This window comes from Helicoverpa zea, chromosome 31, assembly GCF_022581195.2.
Source record: "Helicoverpa zea isolate HzStark_Cry1AcR chromosome 31, ilHelZeax1.1, whole genome shotgun sequence".
Lineage (NCBI taxonomy): Eukaryota > Metazoa > Arthropoda > Insecta > Lepidoptera > Noctuidae > Helicoverpa > Helicoverpa zea.
The window spans coordinates 1,794,375-1,816,436 of record NC_061482.1 but is presented as its reverse complement, the minus strand read 5'-3'; the positions used below and the strand labels follow the sequence as shown (position 1 = coordinate 1,816,436).

The 22,062-nt window shown below is 38.7% G+C and overlaps 1 protein-coding gene across 3 annotated transcripts in view; it reads right to left on the bottom strand.

The window, feature by feature from the left end:
* Positions 1 to 19,326: 19,326 nt before the first annotated feature.
* The window catches only part of LOC124645345 (neurocalcin homolog), a 102,351-nt gene continuing 99,615 nt past the window's right edge, over positions 19,327 to 22,062 (bottom strand). For all 3 annotated transcript variants that reach the window (XM_047185153.1, XM_047185154.1, XM_047185152.1), the window contains one exon: positions 19,327 to 22,052. In XM_047185153.1, the coding sequence (XP_047041109.1) occupies positions 21,858 to 22,052 (195 nt within the window). In that variant the 3' untranslated portion in view covers positions 19,327 to 21,857. The remainder of the gene's footprint in view (positions 22,053 to 22,062) is intronic.

Genomic DNA, 22,062 nt, shown 5'->3' with positions numbered 1-22,062 from the left:
CGTAATAATTTAAGATAATATGCTCCGGTTTACAAGGAACCATTGCCAACCCAAAAATGACTGCTAATCTTACACAACCCTTCTCTGCAGTCGAGTAAAAATATAACAAGCAAATCCATCTGAATATATTTTATAGTGAATCGCACGGATTTAATAAAAAACTTCGATTTGAGAACGCGTTGCACGCACTCTAGATGATAGGGGTGCATAGGAATGCAGCGGGTGTCGGCCAGGGGTGCGGGGGTGAGGTAAAAAACGATAAAATACAGTTAGACGCGGGGGTGGCTGCGTTACCAACCGGTTTCTACATCACACCACCACTGTTATTTCGTATAAATAAATAGGTTAGATAGGAAGAAGTTTGGAGAAATCATCTGGATTGTATAAGACAAAAAGAATATCAAAACTTGAGAGTATTTCTTATATCTAGATCATAATCAACTCATGTTTTCTGTAATTACACAATACGAAAGTTTGTGTGGAAGTTTTCAAAGTGGAAAATATGATAAGATGCGAAACTGATAGTTTCGTTGCTTTCTTACAACACCAGTCAGAATACCGATTAATAAACTTATTCCTACATTTCAAGGCAGGAAGGCCACAAGGGAGCTACTTTTTGCACTCAGTTATAAAAGTAGCCTAAGTTACTCCTTGTTACATCAGCTATCTGACAGGGTAGTCTTGTCAAAGTCTCTGCAGTCTTTACGTGCGTTATGTCTATCACCTTATTTCTGAGACCACTGACTCGCTTTTCAAACCAATTCAATGGTTCTAGAAGTTCCATTATTTTTCTTCTGATATTCTGTCTGTTTTGTTTCTTCACTAATTCATCATCATCTTCCCTTATTTCAATTTTATTTGGAGTACCTTCTACCACACTGTTTTGTCTGCCTTCTTCTCACAAGTTCTTTTCAGGCATGTCGACTTTCCTGAAATCTTCATTAATTACTTAGTGAAATATTGTCTGCATCTAAACTATGTAATGTCATAAAGCTGACGTTTGTTTGTTCTCATATTATCTCAGAAACTACGACGACGATTTGAAAAAATATGTCAGTGTTTGATAGCCCATTTATCAATCAAGGATTCATCTATAGGGTATTTCAGGGTTTTTATGGAGGTGCTCAGAATAGTTCCCATGAGACATGGGTTATTGTCTGAGTACTTAGTACCTACAGCGAAGTCTTCTTTTGATGTCCTTATTAATGAAAGGCTTTTACGCAATGAAACATTAGAAAGTAAGATGTCTTCGATAGACTTTTTGAAATCACCATCTTTCTTCCATAAGTTGTACTAACTTATTTTTAATGACTTAGTTATTTTTTTAAGTTGAAATAGTTCTTTCTCGTAAAATTCGGAATGTCAATTTGTGTAATAATGTGTAAAATTCGCATATGGGTTTCATTGTTGCATAAATCTGGCTACAAAATTAATAAATGCTACAAAACTTCATTGTTGTATAAACTTTCATCTAGATAAGTTTCACAATAAGGTCTAAGTTTTCGTGTCAGATGCCTAGGAACCAAATAATTTCTACCTTTTCTTACAAGGAATTCTTGACGAATTGTGAATAATTATTTAATTCTACCTAAAGATCTGTGCCTAGGATCATCATGAGATTTAAATGAGATGGTCTTACAAGCACGGGTAGAAAATTAAAAATAAAATCGACACGAAGTATGCTAACAATTTGCAAGGGAATATTAATGAGGGAAGATAAGGTTCCGAACCGTTTTACTTTTAAATACGATATGTGTTAAATTTGAACAGATCGCCCTGTGGGTGGCTGGTCATCAATTTGGCGAGTGGAGGGGCAGGCAGGGGCGCGGGGGACGAGGCCGAGCTCAGCCTCGTCTAACCCCTTATTTTACATTTCACACTCCGGGAAAATCGTTAGAGAAATCTGCGTACCGTGCATGTCCGAGACATACGCACACAGACGCGCGCCGGGCGCCGTCCGAGCCCCCCCCCCTCACCACCCTATATCGACGAAACTTCAAGAAATCCTCTTATACGCACATGTGTACCTACCTAGTCACATATGTAAATCAAAATTACACATTCAATTTCTTCTGATCCAGTTGATCGGACGACACACATGTATGAAGCTACCGAGCTGGCTTACAGACTACTAGTTCCGCACTCTTCTCAGAATAGCTCGACTTTAGTCTAGATATTTTTAACATTCTACATCCTTGCTGAACAGGATGATGGTTTTGCCTACTTTAATTTAGCATAGCAACTAAACATCGAACACGTATAGGAAATCAAACAGTATAGCATAGTAGATGTATTTTAATTAGAAAGCGGCTGGGAAGATGCTGCGGGGCTCGGGGAGGCGTCGGGAGGCACAGAACAAGCAGCGAGGCGATCTATTGAAAGATGTCGCCGTGGGGCGGCGAGCCGAGTGGTCACATACATTATTACCGAACAATGTCACTATGCAAATGTATGTGGGAAGGCTTTGTGTGAACGCACTTACGCATACGGGGGAGGCGCCTCCACATAATCCGAGGCTCACCCCGCCGGCCTGCGCCCGCCAAAGATGGTTGTACGCATGTGAGTGTACACACGCGGCACTTTCTCTTCAAGCTCGCCACTGGCTTTTAAAGAGGGAGGCTGGGAGGAGGCGGAGGGAGCGTTCCGACCGGGTGACCACGGGGAGGCTGCCGAGCGGCCAGCGCCGCCTGGCGGTCGCGCTGCGCACTGCCGCCTGCACGCCGCAGCTATGCAACAGGTCCAGCTGCTGGTCTAGACGCTGATAGCGCGCGATCCCACTCCCTACCCGCCATGCAGCGCAAGCCCGACCCTACAGTACTCCATAACCCTGAAGACACCGCCAGTCGGTACACGGCGTCTCGCTATGCACGAGGAGTGCAGTGTTAGCACGAGCGTGCTCGGCGCCTGGCAGCCGCGGAGGCGGGGGCGGCCTCGTTTAATTGAGTGTACTCAGCGCCCTCGCCAAATGATACTCCTCTGTTCCCGAAATACCTGTAATAGATGTTAATTAGAGCGCCGCCCCGCGCACGCTGCAAAGAAAAAATAATAATTTGAACAGGTCGTAATTAGAGATGTTTACATAACTGTAAAACAAATATTTTCTTAATTTTTAATATTTTTTCCTCTTTTCCCGGCTAAGGGTCGGGTTTAAGAATATTTATTTTCCTCGGGACTTTCTCGAGGCTAAAGAAAGAATCTGAAATTACATCTGAAAAATGTTGTTAGCAGCATGTAGAGGAAGAGGAAAACGTAACGTGTCGGAGAGTGCGATGCGTGCGGGCAGCATGCGACGCGGCACGGCGCGGCAGGCGAGGGGCGCGCGGCTCGTTTGAATCGAACGCACGTCCGGCGCGCCACCCCGGGGGTGTGTAGTGGACTTTTCGCTCGGCTTGATATATATTTTCCATTCCTCCCGATGTAGGCTACTGCGGCTGTAGGTTCCGGCCGGTGGCGTCGGTGCGTTGCTCGCATTTACATGCGTTGCTCGGACGCCCCCCTGCCCCCCTCGGGCCGCTCTCAGATGAGTGCTCGCATATCAACATCTCGATCGAACTTAATTAAATTTTCCATCACTTCTCATTAGACTTAGGGCTATGTTTAAGATCGTTGTATGATGATTGGATTTGGAGGGGCTTTGGCTACGTATTCACTGAATTACGAAGCGGCAGCTGTAGGACGGAGTATTGTTCGTACCAAGTTATTGCGTAAGCCCAAAATCTGTCCTCACATAGGTACTTACCTACTGCTTGCTTTTGTAAGAATTGTTATGAAAAAGCAATGCGTCAAAACTTCGCTGATACTTCCTCAAAAGACAGTTAACTGCTGCCTCTTTATATTCTTGTATGGTTTTGAAACTTTTGAAGCTATAATCAAACTTCCTTGACACGACTGTCACTATAAAGTTATACACATAATAAAATTTCAAACTGAATTCGGGGCTCGAACCCGCGGCCAACAAACATCGCGTAAGCAAATACAGAAGCTACACAAAGGACAAATTGGGAGTAGGGTTATGATTAAGATAAGTGAAATAGGTACCATACAGTACAAAATACTGATCTCTTTTTGCACCAACACTTTTAAAGTAACCCTCGATAAGACTGGCTGCCAAAGTTACTAGTTACTGAATACCCGTAACGACTGCCAAAGATATTCAAATGCCACCAATTTAAGGTATCTTCCAAAATACGAAGGAACAAGGTGGTCACCCATCCAGGGACCAACCGTGGCAAGCGTTGCTTAACCTTATTATTGATAGACATAGTTAATTAACTACGATGTTTATAAGAATAGATATCAACCGCTAAGCTTCTCCCGCTACTTTCGAAGATTCTCGGTCAAGGTTGAGAGGTGCCCTTTTTATTGTTTTGGGTTCACAATCAGACATAACAATACGGTTAACCTTATTTTGGACACAATGTTTTATTATTGGAACGAAATATTTGTTGAAATGAGTCAGGATCATATTTCTGTGTAAGTTATTAAATACAATGGCTAATGTTATGCTAAGTTTTTATTATGATAAGATCATAATAAGATATCGGTTGAAATAGTTTCATCACGAATTTGTTGTTTACTCTAAATAGTTTTAAAAAAATAAATATGATTGCTTGTAAATGACTATCTATGTAAATAATCAAGAAGTAGAACGATGAAAAAATATAGGTTAGTACTAAGACGATTATACTAACGCTCATTTAACACTAACAGATTCGAACCCAATATCACTAGGGCGATATTCGGTCGCTCGCTGCATAAAAACAAAAACAAAAGAATTCATATAGCTATACCAGATCCAGTTTTGCAGGACTGACGTCTATACTAATATCATATAGGAGAAATATTTATTTGCTTGTTTGTACCTTAAAGGCTCCGAAACTAGCGATTTGAAAAATTCACTGCTGAAAAGCTACTCTCTTGCCGAGTAACATAGGCTATATTTTATCCCGGTACTTGCAGTAGTTCTCCGTGACACAGGTGAAACCGCAAAAAAGAGGCTAGTTATTAATAATATCTTGTCTGGCCGTCCAACGCAATACCGAGTTACCATGACCGGTCATTGACAAGCCAGGGATATTAATCAAAATTACAAATAAGTGCATCTAATGCATACCTAAAGATCCTACACCTTCATGCGTCAATGTTTTACATTTTTCTCATAACCCTTTCAACTCGAAAAGTCAAACAAAAACGAACCTTAAATCCAAGGAAATAAGGTTCTCCGTATTCTTAAAGATCGTTTGCTTTTTATGAGCAGACCTGCCATCTTTAGGTCGATATTCTTTAAGACTCGATTTTTATGAAAAAGTTTTCAGTTTCAAATGTTTGCGACAAGTAAGCGGAACGGGGTTTGATTCTGAGCTTAGTGGGGAGTATTAGAAGCAAGATTCTGTATTTGACGGAGCAGAAAGTACCAGACACTGACACTGTTTTGATAACTTTTGAGCTATACGGACGTAGATATGCACATCTTGGGCGGAAACATTGATAGATTTTACTAATGGTCATCTTTGGCGTCAACAAAGCGTTTAATGTTTTAGACAGAGTTAAAAGTCTGTGGCAGTTATGGTCTTCGCAGTCTTTTAAGAAATCTTTAATCAGTACTTTCCTTTTTACCCGCATCACCTATTCACCAGGAATCCTATGCTACAAATCTGGTTGAAAGATAAACAGTTCACGACATCAACTGCAGCAGTCCACTAAAAGTCAAATTCCTCCAGAGGGTAACTTCAAAGATAAACCTAAAAGTCTATTAAAGATGACCAACTGCTCAATCCCTTACGGCTACGCCACTCCTCAAGCAAAACAAGAAGCCTACATAAATTACAACAAGACCATCATGCAATGAGAATTCAAATCAATAATACAAACTAGAACGATTTTACGTCCAATAGATGTAAGCAAATTTCGCAACGTCCCTTTCCCAACCTGTTCCATTTCCTATGTCTGCATAATAGATAAACATATATACGTATGTAAATAAGTACTCCACAGCCTATAGTATATATATGGACCCCCGAAATATAGTTTAAAGCTATAGTTATACATTGGCTTGACAATACTAGCCTCCCCCATACCAGGATATTTTACTTTCTCTGGACGAGGCCCCTTAGGCGCGTCCTGAGCGCCACCCGGACCCCACTCCCCACCGCCTGGTCACCCCTCACCCCCTCACGCATAGTACACACCATACTGAGAGCGAACTAACTGTGCTGCCAACCTCTATAAACTCGTTCATACGTGTTCCTCTATAGATAGGTACTTATTTAAATACGCAATTTGGAGCCCACCTATACATACTATGTTCGTATGTGTGTACTGAGCTTTAAATCAATTTGCCGTGTAATTTTATTTGGTTTAAGCTGATTTAATTTGAACGGACGTTGGTTGTTGAGTTTATAATTGTTTCATTTGCTTGTAATGTTACTTTACCTTACTTGTCTATAACTTGACAACTTTTTTTGATCACAGCATGCTTAATATTAAAAGCCCGACACACATTGCACACACACTCTTTTTAACACGTAGGTACGTAGTGGACAAAACGGTATCTTTAAACTGCTTTCCGTCATGAGACTTAGAGGATGTAGCGCTCGGTTTACAAAAACACGAGCAGTTGTATGCGCTCACGTAATGAAGAGGGGATGAAACACGGGTCAAGCGTAAGTCGGCCCATCTTAATGCGGACGCTCGAGCTCAGTTTCCATTTTAGCCGTTCACGTTACGGGTTTATTGATGGCCAAATTTTGCAATTATTTTGGACGATTGGTTTACCATAGCATGTTTGTAAAGTGTGTATCAAGTTTTTCTTCTGTATAAAGATATTCTATTTACTTAATTAAGTTATCAATTGATGAAAAATGGAAACAAATACAAATACAAGAAATAACATACCTCTGCATAGGAGCGAGGGTGCCAGTTAGGCGTTTGAAAAAATAAATAAGCGGCACTTAGTTTTCTTATAGCATTTACTTATTTACTGTCCAGCGCCCTCTGCTGGTCACCAGTTGAAGTTATTTCAATCACCAAATGTTTTATTACAAAGGTGCTCAGTTTACTTTTAGGGGTTCCTTCAAACTTTTCATGTCGGTGCGTCTGCGATTCGGTGCCTTGCGGCTTGCTTTCGGGATCGACACAGTAGGCCAGTTCCAACCGATCCTTATGAAAATACATGAGGAAGACTTATATTCAACAAATCGATGGCCTTTCCTATGGCTGAGATAATGATAAATAGTTCAATTTAACCAGTGTTCAGTGCGTTTAACTTTATACATTTTAAGCAATGTATTGTTGGTCGATAAGCTCACTGGCGAAAAGTTTCCATCTATTTATATGAATATGTTTGTAATTTATACAGAAGAAGCGACCCACCCCGGCTTCATACGTGGAATGTTGATATTAACCTTCTTCTTCAATTACTCTATCTATTTAAAAAAACGCACCAAAATCCGTTGCGTAATTTTAAGGATATAGAGGGACAGAGAAAGCCACTTTGGTTTATACCAAGATAAGAAGTGGTATTATAGAATATTTACCTACATGGGCAACAGAAAAATATTCACAAGGTTGATTCTTTAAAGAGGTTTTAAATAGTTGTAAAGTGCCATCAAAATCCTTTCAGTATGTTTTGCAAGGGAGTAAAAAAGCATGTAAACAAATCATTTGATCAGCTTTCAGTTGTTGACTTTTGGACACGTCTAATTTATACGAAGTAGCTAGTAATCCTTCTCCTTGTGAGAGGAGGCCTGTGCTCAGCAGCGGGACGATAAAAAGGCTGTAACAGTAACAGTAGGTAGTCATGCCTAACTGAAAGTCTGTTTATGTTCTTTCAAGATTTGTCCACAATCTTTGTTATAGATTACTTAATATAAAGTTTAAATACGATATTGAATCTGTGTTGAAGTTGTGGAACTAACTGCCCATATCTCAACGGGGTTTTCCAAAACATACGAGAGACAATGCACCAGCTTCCCACGGTGTCCCGCCCTATCTCTTGCAGGTACACACATTTGCCGATAGATGGCGTTAAATACAACAAGTTAAATGTCTTTATGCTAAGGGTTAATAATGATTAGAAAATAAAGGATTTTCTTTTAATAGTCACATTAATGCACGAGTACACTTCGTTATATTATATTATAATATTGCCAATTTTTTAATGGTCCTGACAAAATCAGGCCTTAGACGGCAGAACTATGTTTATTTTACATTACAGTGTAGACCTAGGCTACCACTATTACCTATTAACAATATTACTATCGAATACACTATATTATTATTATATTATATTTGTATGTCTCTAACCGACCACGGGACTACAGAGTCCCGGATTTTTGGAAGGCGAACGTGGGGCCGAAGCCAACACGCTGAAGCCCTTTTGAGACAACTTTAATGAAATGGCGACACAAAGCCGACGATTATCCCTGTATACTCTATAAAAACGTACCCAAGGACAATCCCCGGTTCTGTGCTAAACTATTGCTAAATATGGAATAAAACTACTAGGGCTATTGGGATGGGATGCTAATGGACTGGGAATGGGGATAACTATGGGAACTATGGCACCTGCCGATAACAATGTTTGCACACGTAAAAATGGCAGGTGGAGACTCGCCAACTCACTTACTGGGCCCCCGGGAATCAGTCACTGAATAGCAACAAGAGGGCAACAGGGACATGAGCGGCTGAAGGGTGAAGATACCTCGGCGGACTTTAAACGCAGATCACGCGCTCTCTGTGGGTCCAGCATCACCGGCCCACTCGCCACTTACCACGAGGCACCTACCCTCCGAGCGGGCTGCTAACCCTGCTCTAGCGACTCCACTCTGACCAGCCGATGAAGGCAAGCCAAGAGGCGGGAGACCTATCCCCCGTCATGCTTCACTCCGGCAGGCCGGAGATGAGGGACAGTATACTCTCCCTGGAGCACTCGGATATATAGCCCCGCGGGGTCGCTACTCCCCGTCATCCGCCTCAGATGCCCTGCGGGGCTATATTATTATTATTATTATATTTTACATATTAAAAAAAACTATCAAAATCATAACTACAATTGCTATGATTCTAACACAGAGGGCGCTAGTGAGCGCGTACACCGGTGCGGCTCGCGGCACTTTTTAAACGGTTTTATTTAGCTCACCCCGTCTTTTACCCACTACCCTCATCAGAAAATTATCAAAGTACCTATAAATAGTAACGCGCAGATACGAAAATATGGGCGCGAAAGTAGTATTTTAATTTAAATTGCAATTATTTTGTATCAACTTTCGATATTTATAGTGTTGCAAGTTATTTCTAATGTCGTTTCCGTTTTATCTCTTTAAATTGGTATTTGTTTTGACAGCTCTGCTAGATTTATTATTTATTTTATTTTGAACTTCCGGTTGATTTAAATTTAGTAAGTTTTTGTTTTGAATTTCCGTTTACGATTAAATATAGTTATTTTGTTAATCTTTATTTTGACTAAAACTGTATTTCCTTTTGTGATATTACAAGTGTTTAAAAATTTAATATTAGTAAGTCTGTTGATTTCAAATTGTGTTTATATTTAATACCTGAATAAGTCTTCAGTTTGATTTCAACCATGTTTCCGTTTGCATTATTTTAATTTAATATTGGTTAGTTTAGTAGTAAGATTTTATTTTGACTCCTGTGTTTCTTTCGTGGTATTTCCGTTTTTGAATTGAATTTATAATGTTAGAGCTTATTTTGATTTGCTAGCGTTTCTGATTGGTTCATTATATTGTAATACTTTTTAACACTTCCGCTCCTTGTTTTGATTGTCAGAAATCGGTATAAATAGGCCGCAATGTGGCCAGTAGGATTCTTTTTTCGCTCAGCAGTGAATAGACACATTAAGTCGGAGTAAGTTCTTGTTATTATACCATGTGTTCCCTTATTAAGTGTGTGAACTTTGATGGACATAATGTGTGATCGTGGTAACGACGGCGATGACGCGACGACAACGCTGAGGCATTATGATTTAGCAGTCGCGGCGCACGGTTGCGTCTGTCGCGAACAATTTTGAAGAAAGAAAAAAAATCAATGGACATAAAAAGAAAAAAAAGCTGCAGTTGCAGCGTCACTCATGCGTGAAAGGGACAGCGCTCAGCATAAATGCTGTCTCGCGCACGCAGGCACGAAACAACAGCGCTGGTTTTCAGCGCTGACCCACCACTCGTCCTTTCCTCGGAACTATAAAACTTGGACGCCGTGTCGCCGTTTGCCTTTGTTGGTAGTAGCTGAAGCCTGTGCTCCAAACGTTTTCAGTGACAAATCAGAACAACGGCGACTGCGCTCTGAGATGACAAAATCAACGGATTATAGCGGCATTAGAGGAGTCCCGAAGAGAGAGGAGGAAGATTGGCCTGATAGGTAAAGAAGTTGAAGAAGAAGATCATGTGTCCGTAAAATGTCCATAATCCACGTGATCCGTAAAAGATGTCAAGTGTGTCCAGGGGCCCGATTCTCCTAATTTTACTTAAGCGTCATACGATTCACGTTCGACTCGATTCGACTGATATCCAATCCCAACTCGATTACGATTGAAGCGTATGTGGCATTCCGCAATTTTTCTTTGAAATAAACGTTTTTATCCTTTTCTGTCATTCAAAATTAATCATTTTGTCTGCAAATGATTTACGATTGCAAAATGATTGTACAGCAAACTACCGTATAGACCAAAATCACCAAAATAGCAGACCAATCGCACACCAATCAAATGTCAATCGAATACGATTGGTCTTTTATTAGTAGCAGAATGCCCGATATGGTTAAAACTGCTATTACGATCATATTGCGATTCGATTTCTATTCGATTTTGACATTATTAACTTAGGAGAATCGGGCCCCTGCTAAAAAGACCGTAAGACAAACCATACATGTCAAGCTCGTCGTAAATGTGTATGTATTGAAAATCATCGGGTCGGCGCAGCATGGTTAAGACTTCCATACTTCTTTATTCTTAATATATCCGGACCTTTAACATACTGTAATTTGTCATTACTGTATATATACTGTATTTGTTATGGCGTGCAGCTTTCTTATGTTTAGATCCTGGTGTAAATCTTCCAATGCCTGATTTTATTTTAGGTGTTACTGACTTTAATACTAAAATGTAGTTATTGTTAATTATTCAATGATGGTGTGAAGTCTTGTATATATATTTTTTAAATGTTTTCGTGTCAGTTCAGTGAACTCGCAAAGATGATTTTATTTATATGTATTATGTAATAATCTAGATTAAGCTTATATAGTACTTTTGTTAATGTGTTTTGTTATTTTATTTTTATATTTTCTGCTTACTACTTACCCAAATGCCATAATATGTAGGTACTACTTTTGTTTTATTCTGGTTTTCTTTTACAAAAATGTAAACTGTAAAAGTAGTTCTATTTAATTGTCTAATATTCGCGAAATGTCAAAAATGTAGTTGTTTCAGTAATACTATACCGGAAAAAATATGTCCAGTTAGTGAAAATTAAATAACTTATACACTTTTATGTTTTCACTAGCGCATTGAATTGTTATTGTAATGTTAGTGATAGGTTGATGTGATTGCATTATTGTTAAGTCTACATAGCTTACAACATAACATACTAACTGAAAAGACTTGTCGTGTATTTATGTAGAAATACCTACTTTGAACTGTGATCTCTTCTTTGTTCCTTTTTTGTGATTTTAAGTGAAGCTTTCTTATGTTTAGATCTGTAACCCTTTTTGGCTGATTTTATTTTAGGTGTTGCAGACTTTAACGTCTGACTTCTATTTTGTACTTTTGTCTCGGCTTTTGTAGGGTCAGTATAAGAATGTTGTGTTCTGCTGTTGTTGTCCTGGGGCATCAATACTTGCTGTACGTTGGAGCACGTTGGAGCTAATTTTATTGTTTGAACTTGGGATGTGATGTTTCTATTTGGACGAGAAAGTTTGATGGGGTACCCGCTTATGGTAAAATTATTATTATCATTGGCATTCCCTTCATCGTGTTTGCTGTATGTGTACTTTATTTGTGAACATTGTGTTTTGTATTTCTTTTTGTTTCAAAAAAGTTCCATCAGTCCACCGTTGTTTGTACTTTGTGGGAAGCCCAAAGTGCTGGTGGCCTCCCAGTAAAACAGCACGAGCGCGGGCGTCATGCCGGCGCCGCGCGCCTTCATTAACGAGTCCAGGTCTGTCTCGCCCACCTCCAGCACCATGCGCAGCAACATTTTGTCGCGGTTGTATTCATAATCAAACAGCCTTATAGCTCTGTCGGAGTAGAAGCCACACCTCGTCGTAACTTTTGCGCCAGGGTCCGGGCTTTGGACAGGTTTAGGCACTTCACTGCTCGCACGACGTACCCGCTTCTAACACTTTGTATTTCTTTTTTTATTCGGGTTGTCAAAATGTAGGAGTAAAATGTAAAAGTCTTAAAATGTAGTTATTGTTAATTATTCAATGTGGGTGTGAAGTCTTGTATATATATATTTTTAACGTTTTCGTGTCAGTTCAGTGAACTCGCAAAGATGTTATTTATATTATGTAATAATCTAGATTAGGCTTATATGTATAGTACTTTTGTTAATGTGCTTTGTTATTTTATTTTGTTGTTATATTTTCTGTATCTTATTACTTATCTAAATGCCATAATATTATGTAGGTATTTCTTTTGTTTTATTCTGGTTTTCTTGAACGAAAATGTAAAAAAAAAGTAAAAGTAGTTCATAAGTGCTTGTGAAGGCCTAAATGAAATAAATGATTTTTGACTTTGACTTAGTTCTATTTAATTGGTGCCTCACTAGCGCAGTGGATTGTTATGTATATGTAATGTTAGTGATGGTTGATGTGATTGCATTATTGTTAAGGGTCGGTTCATACCTGACGGAAAATGCGTCGAGCGTATCGTAAATGTATGATTGACGTACTAACGCATCATCGGTTAGGTGTGAATGATTGAATGTTTTATCGTATATTTGTCTGTTTTGGCGTTACGCGACCGAAAATACGCGACGTATGTTCCGTCAGATATGAACCTACCCTAAGATTAATAATATTAAGTTTTTATTAAAGTGCCATAAATTGCTAAGACTTGTTGTGTATTTATGTAGCAATTCTTTGAACACTAAGTGATCTCTACTTTGTTCATTTTTTGTGATTTTATGCAAAAATTAATAAAACGTTACTTATATCTTATTTTTCTCTTTTATTATCAAAACCTCACTAATTTTATCATAAAATTATAACATAATTTACCAAACTACTAAACAACTATGTAGACAGCTTGATTTGAATTATATAGGTCATATTAACCCTCCTCAACGTTCGAGTAACTTCCTAAAAAGTAGTGCTCAATAAGAATATATTGTTGTACGTAGGTATCTTGTAAACTCTTATGTTACGTTCACACGCGCGCCGCGCAGCCCGGCGGGCAGCCTGGCGGGCAGCGCGGCGTGCAGCCCGTCGCGGGCAGGCGGACATTCAAGCTGTTCACACGCGCGCCGTCGTGTCAGTCAGTGCAAGAATGGCGAGCAGCGAGGATCTCGGTGTTGTTGCGGTCATAGCCTTTGGCTTAACTTATTTTTATTGGAAAAAGAAACAAAATGATGAACGACGTTGACCATTCCGCCATGTTGTAATCTCCGATCGTAGCGACTTTCTTAGAACGTTGAATCGTCGCGAAAGCGCAGGAGAGACTGACTGCCCGCGCGCGTGTAAACAGTCGCCGGGCGCCCGCACATTCATCCTTTGAACTTTGCCAAAAAACCGACACTCGCCTGATTCGCGGCATTCACGGGCACGGGCGCGTTCACGGGCTCGGGCGTACCGTTTACACGCTCGTGAACGTGACTGTGCCCGTTGAATGTCGATTTGAACGCGCGCGTGTGAACGTACCATTAGACCGATTGACAAAATTATATTTTAGTATGAAATAATATACTCTTATAGGCTCATGGTCTGACACCAGTCTAACCAAGGGGTATCGGGTTGCCCGGGTAACTGGGTTGAGGAGGTCAGATAGGCAGTCGTTTCTTATAAAGCACAGGGGCCCGATTCTCCTAATTTTACTTAAGCGGCATACGATTCACGTTCGACTCGATTCGACTGAGATCCAATCCCGACTCGATTACGATTGAAGCGTATGTGGCATTCCGCTATTTTTTCTTTGAAATAAACGTTTTTATCCTTTTCTGTCATTCAATAATGAATCATTTTGTCTGCAAATGATTTACGATTGCAATATGATTGTAGAGCAAACTACCGTATAGACCAAAATCACCAAAATAGCAGACCAATCGCACACCAATCAAATGTCAATCGAATACGATTGGTCTTTTATTAGTAGCAGAATGCCCGATATGGTTAAAACTGCTATTGCGATCATATTACGATTCGATTTCTATTCGATTTTGACATTATTAACTTAGGAGAATCGGGGCCCTGGTACTCGCTGAATCCGGTTAGACTGGAAGCCGACCCCAACATGATTGGGAAAAGGCTCGGAGGATGATGATGATAGGCTCATGGTGAGTCTGATGATGGAGACGACGGAGTCGAGGGAACTCCTCAATAAAATATGGCTAGCTTTAACCTCATGTTTGGCCTTATTTTATTAATTAGGCACTGATAGGCCGCAGCGTTTTAACTAACAATGATTCAGGTGTCTTTAAATTTGGATTTCTAAGAAAATGAATTCAATGATACATAATAAATTATTTTATTTAAATACCAAACAGGATTACATTATATAAGTAGAATATTTATAACAATAGACAGCTATATATTAGGCAATAAGGTTAAGATTTCTATAAGGTTGAAAATGAAACGTCATTTGAGAGGAGAAAGATTTAATAAATAGATATAATAATTTTATTCTAAAACAGAGTATCAGAACTAGAAGGACAATTTTAAAGAAAATGATGGTAGGAATCACAAATTGACTACACAGAACAATGAATTGCCAAGACAAAATGTTTTTGTTTAAGTTTACAAGCATGTTTGCATTAGAGCCGAATTCATAAGTTTGACGTTACGTTCAACTGTCTGTTGAACGAGACGGTACAATCTTAGAGCAGGGTGCTATTATGTTCTATGTGTTAAATTCAAATGCTGATCACAATTGGAAAGCCGACATGTGTCAAAGTGAAATACCCAACACCGAGAACATGTTGTTTCAAGCAATTTGATATGTAATGCACAACAATTATAGGTAGTCAATAATTTATGTGATTATACACCTACGAATTATTTGCCGGACATACGCCGACTGTCAAGGTACCGTCCGTTTCTTAGGTACTACGCCTCTTGTACGTTTTGGTCCTTGAAGCAAATCGAGTGGTTTGCACGAAACATCCCGTGCCTGGGTGTCACGAGTTGAGCTCGGCTTATCGACCGATGTACTGAGATTGAAATCAGCACGAAAATTATTAATGCTCATATAGTTTAGTTGCGAAAAGGAGATTTGTCTCACTCACTCCCACGGTGGGATTTTGTTAGCATTAATATTTTTGGTGCTCTCTCAGGTTCTTATAACCCACCATCTTAATGGGGCAATCGAGCTGTGCTCATACAAGCTGTTGATTTGCATCCGTGCCATATTCAAGGACGTAATTATGCTAACGATTCTCGACCCAAATCAACAAAAAAATTGGTACGTAATTTTGTTTTTTAATTTTTTTTTCGGAATTCTGTCATTGTCATCTAGCCGTATTTAAACTTGGTGCGTGTGTTACTGGCCTTAAAACCGTGCTGCGCTCTCACACAAACGCAAACACAAAGCATACGCAACGATTATTCATAAATTTCATTCATAAAATTGGATTACTTCTGAAATACTACGACATTACAATGACAAAAAAAGCAGTGTATATTAGCTATTTCCCGTCTTTTGTAATTCCAATCGATTATTTACGTATTTTATGTCCTCCTCCTGACGTATGGCACAAATGCAAATCAACAACTTGTATAATTTATAAGCACTTTAGATGGTGAATTTTATCTTCAATTCACAAGTGAGGGATAGTGTTATATCGATTGCCGACCCAGCGCTCATCTCGAGTCAATAGCACCCTGGATATACATAATAGTTATAATCTCTAAGTTACAATACATTATTACGTATTAAATAATAACTTCATTCATATATGCTAAACACAGTAGGTATTAGTTATTGATACTTACAAAAAAGTAAAATATTTATAATCGTAGCTTTAGTTTAGTGCAAGATTGGAAACAGTGGGAAACATTGTAACTATTGAGTGTACTGATGTTGTCATCACTCTGACTTTATACTTGTTTATTAGTTAAGTGTCTTGGTGTAACACGTAGTTTAGGTGGACGAGAGTAAAACATAGACGAGGAAGGGAGTGCGGAAGCTATCGGAAAGAGTCGGGAAACACTGACGCATCTTGAACAGCGAATAATACCGGAATAATGTTTATCTCACAACTAAACTATCGCCACACATATCATAACAATCCTTTAATCTCAGAGGACATTTTATGCACCATAGATAACATGTGATATTACATATAGAGTGGACAACTCAAAGGCGATAAGCATATTCGAGGAAGAGCGTAAACGTATCTAATTAGATATTAGGAAGAAATTGTAACTTTATTATACATAACCCCGCTATAGCGCCGCTAAAGTAAACTAAAAAAAATTGTTTCAAAGCTGTAGATCATATGTATGTATAAATTAGCACCCATTTAATGCTAGCAATAAACTAGAGAGCGCGGTGCCGAACCGTCTGTTCTTCAACTATCAGGAATAAAACCTGAACTAAACGATTTAATACAAGTACATCTACCCGCAGTCAGTCGTCTACTGCTTAAAATACTGGAAGACAGTAAAATAATCGTCTGTGGAATTCAGAAAAATCAGCTATAATGACTAGTCGCGGAGCATATAGCGTTTGAACAGAACCCTATCTAATATTGGGTATATATAACCTATCTATCTAAGGTGACGTTCGCAGGTGATTCGCTCACATAATGCTTTGTGATACGCGTATTGAGACTCGAGTTTTACAGACTAATATCTTTCACTTGGCATTATAAGATCGTTCGTGATGTCAGTATGCGACGTTGCCGCTTCGTAGCTAGTTGCTAGTGTAGGAGGGTGCGTTGTTGCCACTCCGTACGTTATTGTGATCTTTTGTTAACTTACAGCATCCCGTTTTGGTGATTATGGGATTTTGTGCTAAGTTCGCAACTATGTGCAGCAAATCACCTCACTGCTATGTTAAAGCAATGTCAGACTGAATACATGAAACTGATTATAGAATCAACTGCACAGTCAGGAAATATATAGAATAGAAACACTGAGAAAATGCATAGAAACGTTTGGTGTCTGCATAGAGAAGTAAGGAATATTATAAATAACTCTTATAAACATCTACTTGCTAATTCTAATTCAAAATACAACGTTAATTCCACTTTAAACACTTAGAATAAAAGGCTTCATTTAGGATGATGTACATACCGTTCATGTTTAGAATTTAATTATCTTATTACCAAAAATGACACAGTTATAAAATTCGACCGAACACCTAATAATCTGTACACAATCAAAAAATGATATATTAAAAATATTATTTTCTTTTCATTTTTATATTTGTCCTGAGGTTAGATATTTATATTTTACGGAATTTTATACTACGACACTTAATAGAACATCGATTTTATATAACAGATATGTAAAATTACTGAGAATATAAAATTTTCACGACATCATAATATATGTATTTGTAAAGTTTGAGACGCTATTGAATATATTATATAAGAAGACGTTTTGGTGCAACTGTCGGTCTGAGTGTAAGTTATTGCTCAACGATATACAGTATGCGGTATATAAATATATAGTCATAAGCACTGGCGGGTGAGATTACGTGAAGGTACGACAACTTGAATACTCAGCCAATAGACCATCAATTCCACAATAAATACACATTGTTAATAAACAATAATACATCGTAGTGTTGTGCGAAAACAAAATCATTGTGCATTTGATTCGATATTCCGTTCAATGAACTAGCTAGCTACAAGCAAAATAAAATGTCGCTCAAATCATGTTCGTTATATAAAACGAGAATTTGTCCATTACACATCTATGTAAAGCTACTAGTAAATAAATAAAAAAGCGTGCTTAGAACATTAATGTTAGTCAATTAGTTTAGAGAAAACAAATAATACAGCCACAAGAGTGCGTTAGTCAAATGGCGATACACTGCAAAAACATATTATTATAAAATTATAAAAGAAATACTATACATTGTGTATTGTGTAACTAACTTACTATACCTAGATATGTAGTTGTTATAACAAACATTATGATACACTTACTGTAAATATATTCATTAATTTGATATTCGTGTTGAGATTATGGGCATCGCGTTAATAACTCATTGGTTATTCGAACGTATGTTTATGTGTTATAAAAACTACATATAATGAATGACATTATAACAAATTGTGTATAATCCATAAGATCATGTCAACTAACGTGGTACGGGGGTGAGAACAAGCGCTAATCTATTCGACATTCTTCAACTGTATATAAACACTGTATTGTGATAAATATTTTGAATAAATAAATATACTAAAATGTATTTTATATATGTAACCTATTATAATATAAGATTCGATTACTACCAATTGTTTGTAAGCCAATATTGTTTGAATCTGGGCATCTTTCAGACTGAGGCCTCTGCCTCGAATTTTGCGGGCAGCGGGGCGGCAGCGGCGGCGGCGCGGGAGCGGGGCGGGCAACGCATACCTGTTCTCGAAACTAGCGGGCAGATCGCGCGGCAATATAGCAGTGTAGTGTTGTGTTCTGTAGTGTTTGCTGTTCCATATGGGTGTCCTCTCAAAGATGGCCGAAATAATTAGCTCTTGCACGTCCGAAGACATTTTGATACGTCACAAAAAAAATGTATAACACTATGCCTACAATGCAGACGCCCACCGCGGGCGGTCACCGCTTGACTGGAGCGCACCGCTCGTTGCCCGCCGCCGCGCCGCTCCCGCGCCGCTGTATTCGAGGGCCGGTCCATTTGATTATACGCGTAAGATCCTGCCGCTCCCGCGCCGCCGCCGCCGCCGCCCCGCTGCCCGCAAAATTCGAGGCAGAGGCCTGACGGTGCCGGCCGCTGCGAGTTCACACACGACTAAGTAGCGAGAAGTCTGTCTGGAAGACGGGGTTACACAATCATATTCAGTAACACACGCGTCGAACTGAACGAGAGCGTCACATGTTATCACAATGGTTTGCTTTAAGCGTGAAACGAATGACTAAAGTTGCGCGGACTAAATATTCATTAATAAGTTCAGTCTGTTTTATTGCTTTAGAAAAGTCTATACTAAAAATCACGTAAACTACGACATTTATACAACATTTAACATAAAGGCGGGTTCGCAGCGGCCGTCGTCTCGCGACCTCAGGATGGGTTCAGGGCTTCGCAGAAAGACCACGGGTAACTAGGGGCTTCTACTCAATATATCTATTATATATCATAACAATTAATAGCAGTCTTGCCACAATACCTTCATAGACCTTTTGTATAGAATACACAAATACTATATTATAATGTAAATATGTTGTGGTAGCGTGTGACTCCGACCAATGTAACGTGGTGGTCCCTCTTCGGCCGCCCTAAAGCCGGTTGAAGGTCGAATCCAGTCCAGTGTGAAACACTCGATCTAACTACTGTCAATTGTTACATTTCATATCATACTAATCATATTAAAAAACCCTTACAAATCATTTTGCAACGTAATAATTGAATAATAATACTTAGGCTGACTCGGGACAATTATAATGAATTCATAAATTTTTCATCATTCATTAAAACTAAACCTTAATAATATCAGCTACGCGAATAAATCAGCATGAATATTCATTATAATATAAATTAATATTAACTGTATATTATCGTATTTGTATGTGTCGTTTGTTGCGTACATGTCTTCCTAAATTGTGCTATAAGACGATGTCTTTTCATTGCTAGAACTTGCCTATGTTTCATGTAATATTTAGGCATACGGTGCGAACATGAGAACACACACTTAGATCAACATATATAACTAATGTGATTTGTGTCGTTATTGCGTTGTTGTTGTGAACTCAGTATATGTTCTCATATCGTCAGCCGACGTTACAGATGAATCCGTCGAGTCGTTCAATCGAGGTGATGTTTCTAGCAGTGAGAAGACAGCCGTATGTACTGCCTAGTGCCCTAATGCTATGTAGCCACGTGTGATCTGCCAGAGACCCATCGAATAATCTCATAATATCTGCACGAAGCAAATACACTAGAATCGTCTAATTGTCATGTTCGTTAATAGTCTGATAGGAATGACATAAGTAACAATATTAAATATATTATTATTTAGGCAGGTCACACGCAGCTACACTCACATGTCTCAAGGCAAGGCATTAACATCGTTAAATTAATTTAAACAAATATATATGAGTAATCTACAGCATATTTCCACCAGTTACGGTTAATTTAACTGTCAAATAAGACTTTAGAATATCGTTTATCAGATGTATAGCAAGACACACTTATAATTTTAAATATACGGTAAATGATTGCATTAAAATTTAAATTGAATCATTAAGATCTAGAAATTCCGAAAATCTCATATTACACCAATGTATTGATTGCTGGAACATTCAATATTTGTAGATATAATCAATTATTATTTCGATAATATAGGGAGATACCTAATTGGATAAAAATTTAGACGCGATATAAGCGGGCAAGTGAGTTATGCGCATGCAATATTAACACATCGATATATGCTTATGTATATCGATTGTATGTAGAATTGTGCAATCAATGAAACTGGGATACGAAGTTAAGAGATGCACAATTGTTCAAGGGGCATAAATATGCGATTTGACGACTGCAGATATATTGTAAATAGATGAGAATGTGTCGGCATAACATTAATGTCTTTAAGCACGAGCACTAGCGAGCACTCGCGAGCCCGCTTATTCGACAAGCCGCAAAACGTTTGTGGGCACAGAATGTGTATTTAACCTAACTAGTATTAATGGGAAAAATCTTTGAACACTATACACATTACAGTCGCACATTTTGTCCTGCTGTTTGGTTGTTACTCGGGAAGTTTTTACACAAGTCGAATTCCATCTAGGTCAACGAATTACTTTGTCTGTCTGTCTTTTATAAATGTATTTGTCTTTTGGTGTTTTCGTTTCGTTAAAGAACTTACAGATATATAGAAGACAAGATTCCGTTAGTCTAACTTCATATTATTATCAAAATATTCATGTTTTCTCCATAGACCTATCTAACCGTAAATACTCTATCTTTGGAATTATTGCTGCGTTTCCGTTATTTCGTATCTTGTAAATAGCATCTATTCCTCTTTAACTGATGCTGTATAAATAATATAATTTATTTCAACTATTTTATACTAATGTTTGTACTACGTTTCTACTGTTCGCTTACTGTAAATATGAACATTAGATTTGTGTAACCATTCTATCTGTAGAATCTCGTCACAACCATTTCTTGGTGTAGTCGAGCAGTCGGAACTGCGTTACTCATACCTTCCCATCTCGCCTCTATAGCATAGAACTAACGTAACCATACATTGCAAGTATTTGTGAACAAGAAGCACAGAGCATAAACTATTTAAACTTTTACAAACCCTTATAACCTTATTACATTATAGTGAGTAATAATTGTGGGAAATGTAACAAACAGCCAAGCAACAGGACAACAAACTGATCGAATGTGTTACGACGCGTTACTTTGCGCACTAGCTCTTACAAGCATTGTAATAAGGGTGATATTATACAACAGTTTTATATAAGTGTGGCTAAACTGAGTGGTACTTGAGTACTAACGTTCACTGAGACTGGGGGTCGCATTGCAACAGTCGTACGATAGACGGGTCGCTCTTGGCGCCCTCTATGAACTCTTCTAGAGAGAGTTTTCCGTCTTTGTTTCTGTCCATTTGTCGAAATATTTTGTCGGTCCGCTTCTCGGGCGTCGACTCGTCCTCAGGCATCTTCATTACAGACCCCACCATTTTGTATATGGCCTGAAATTGG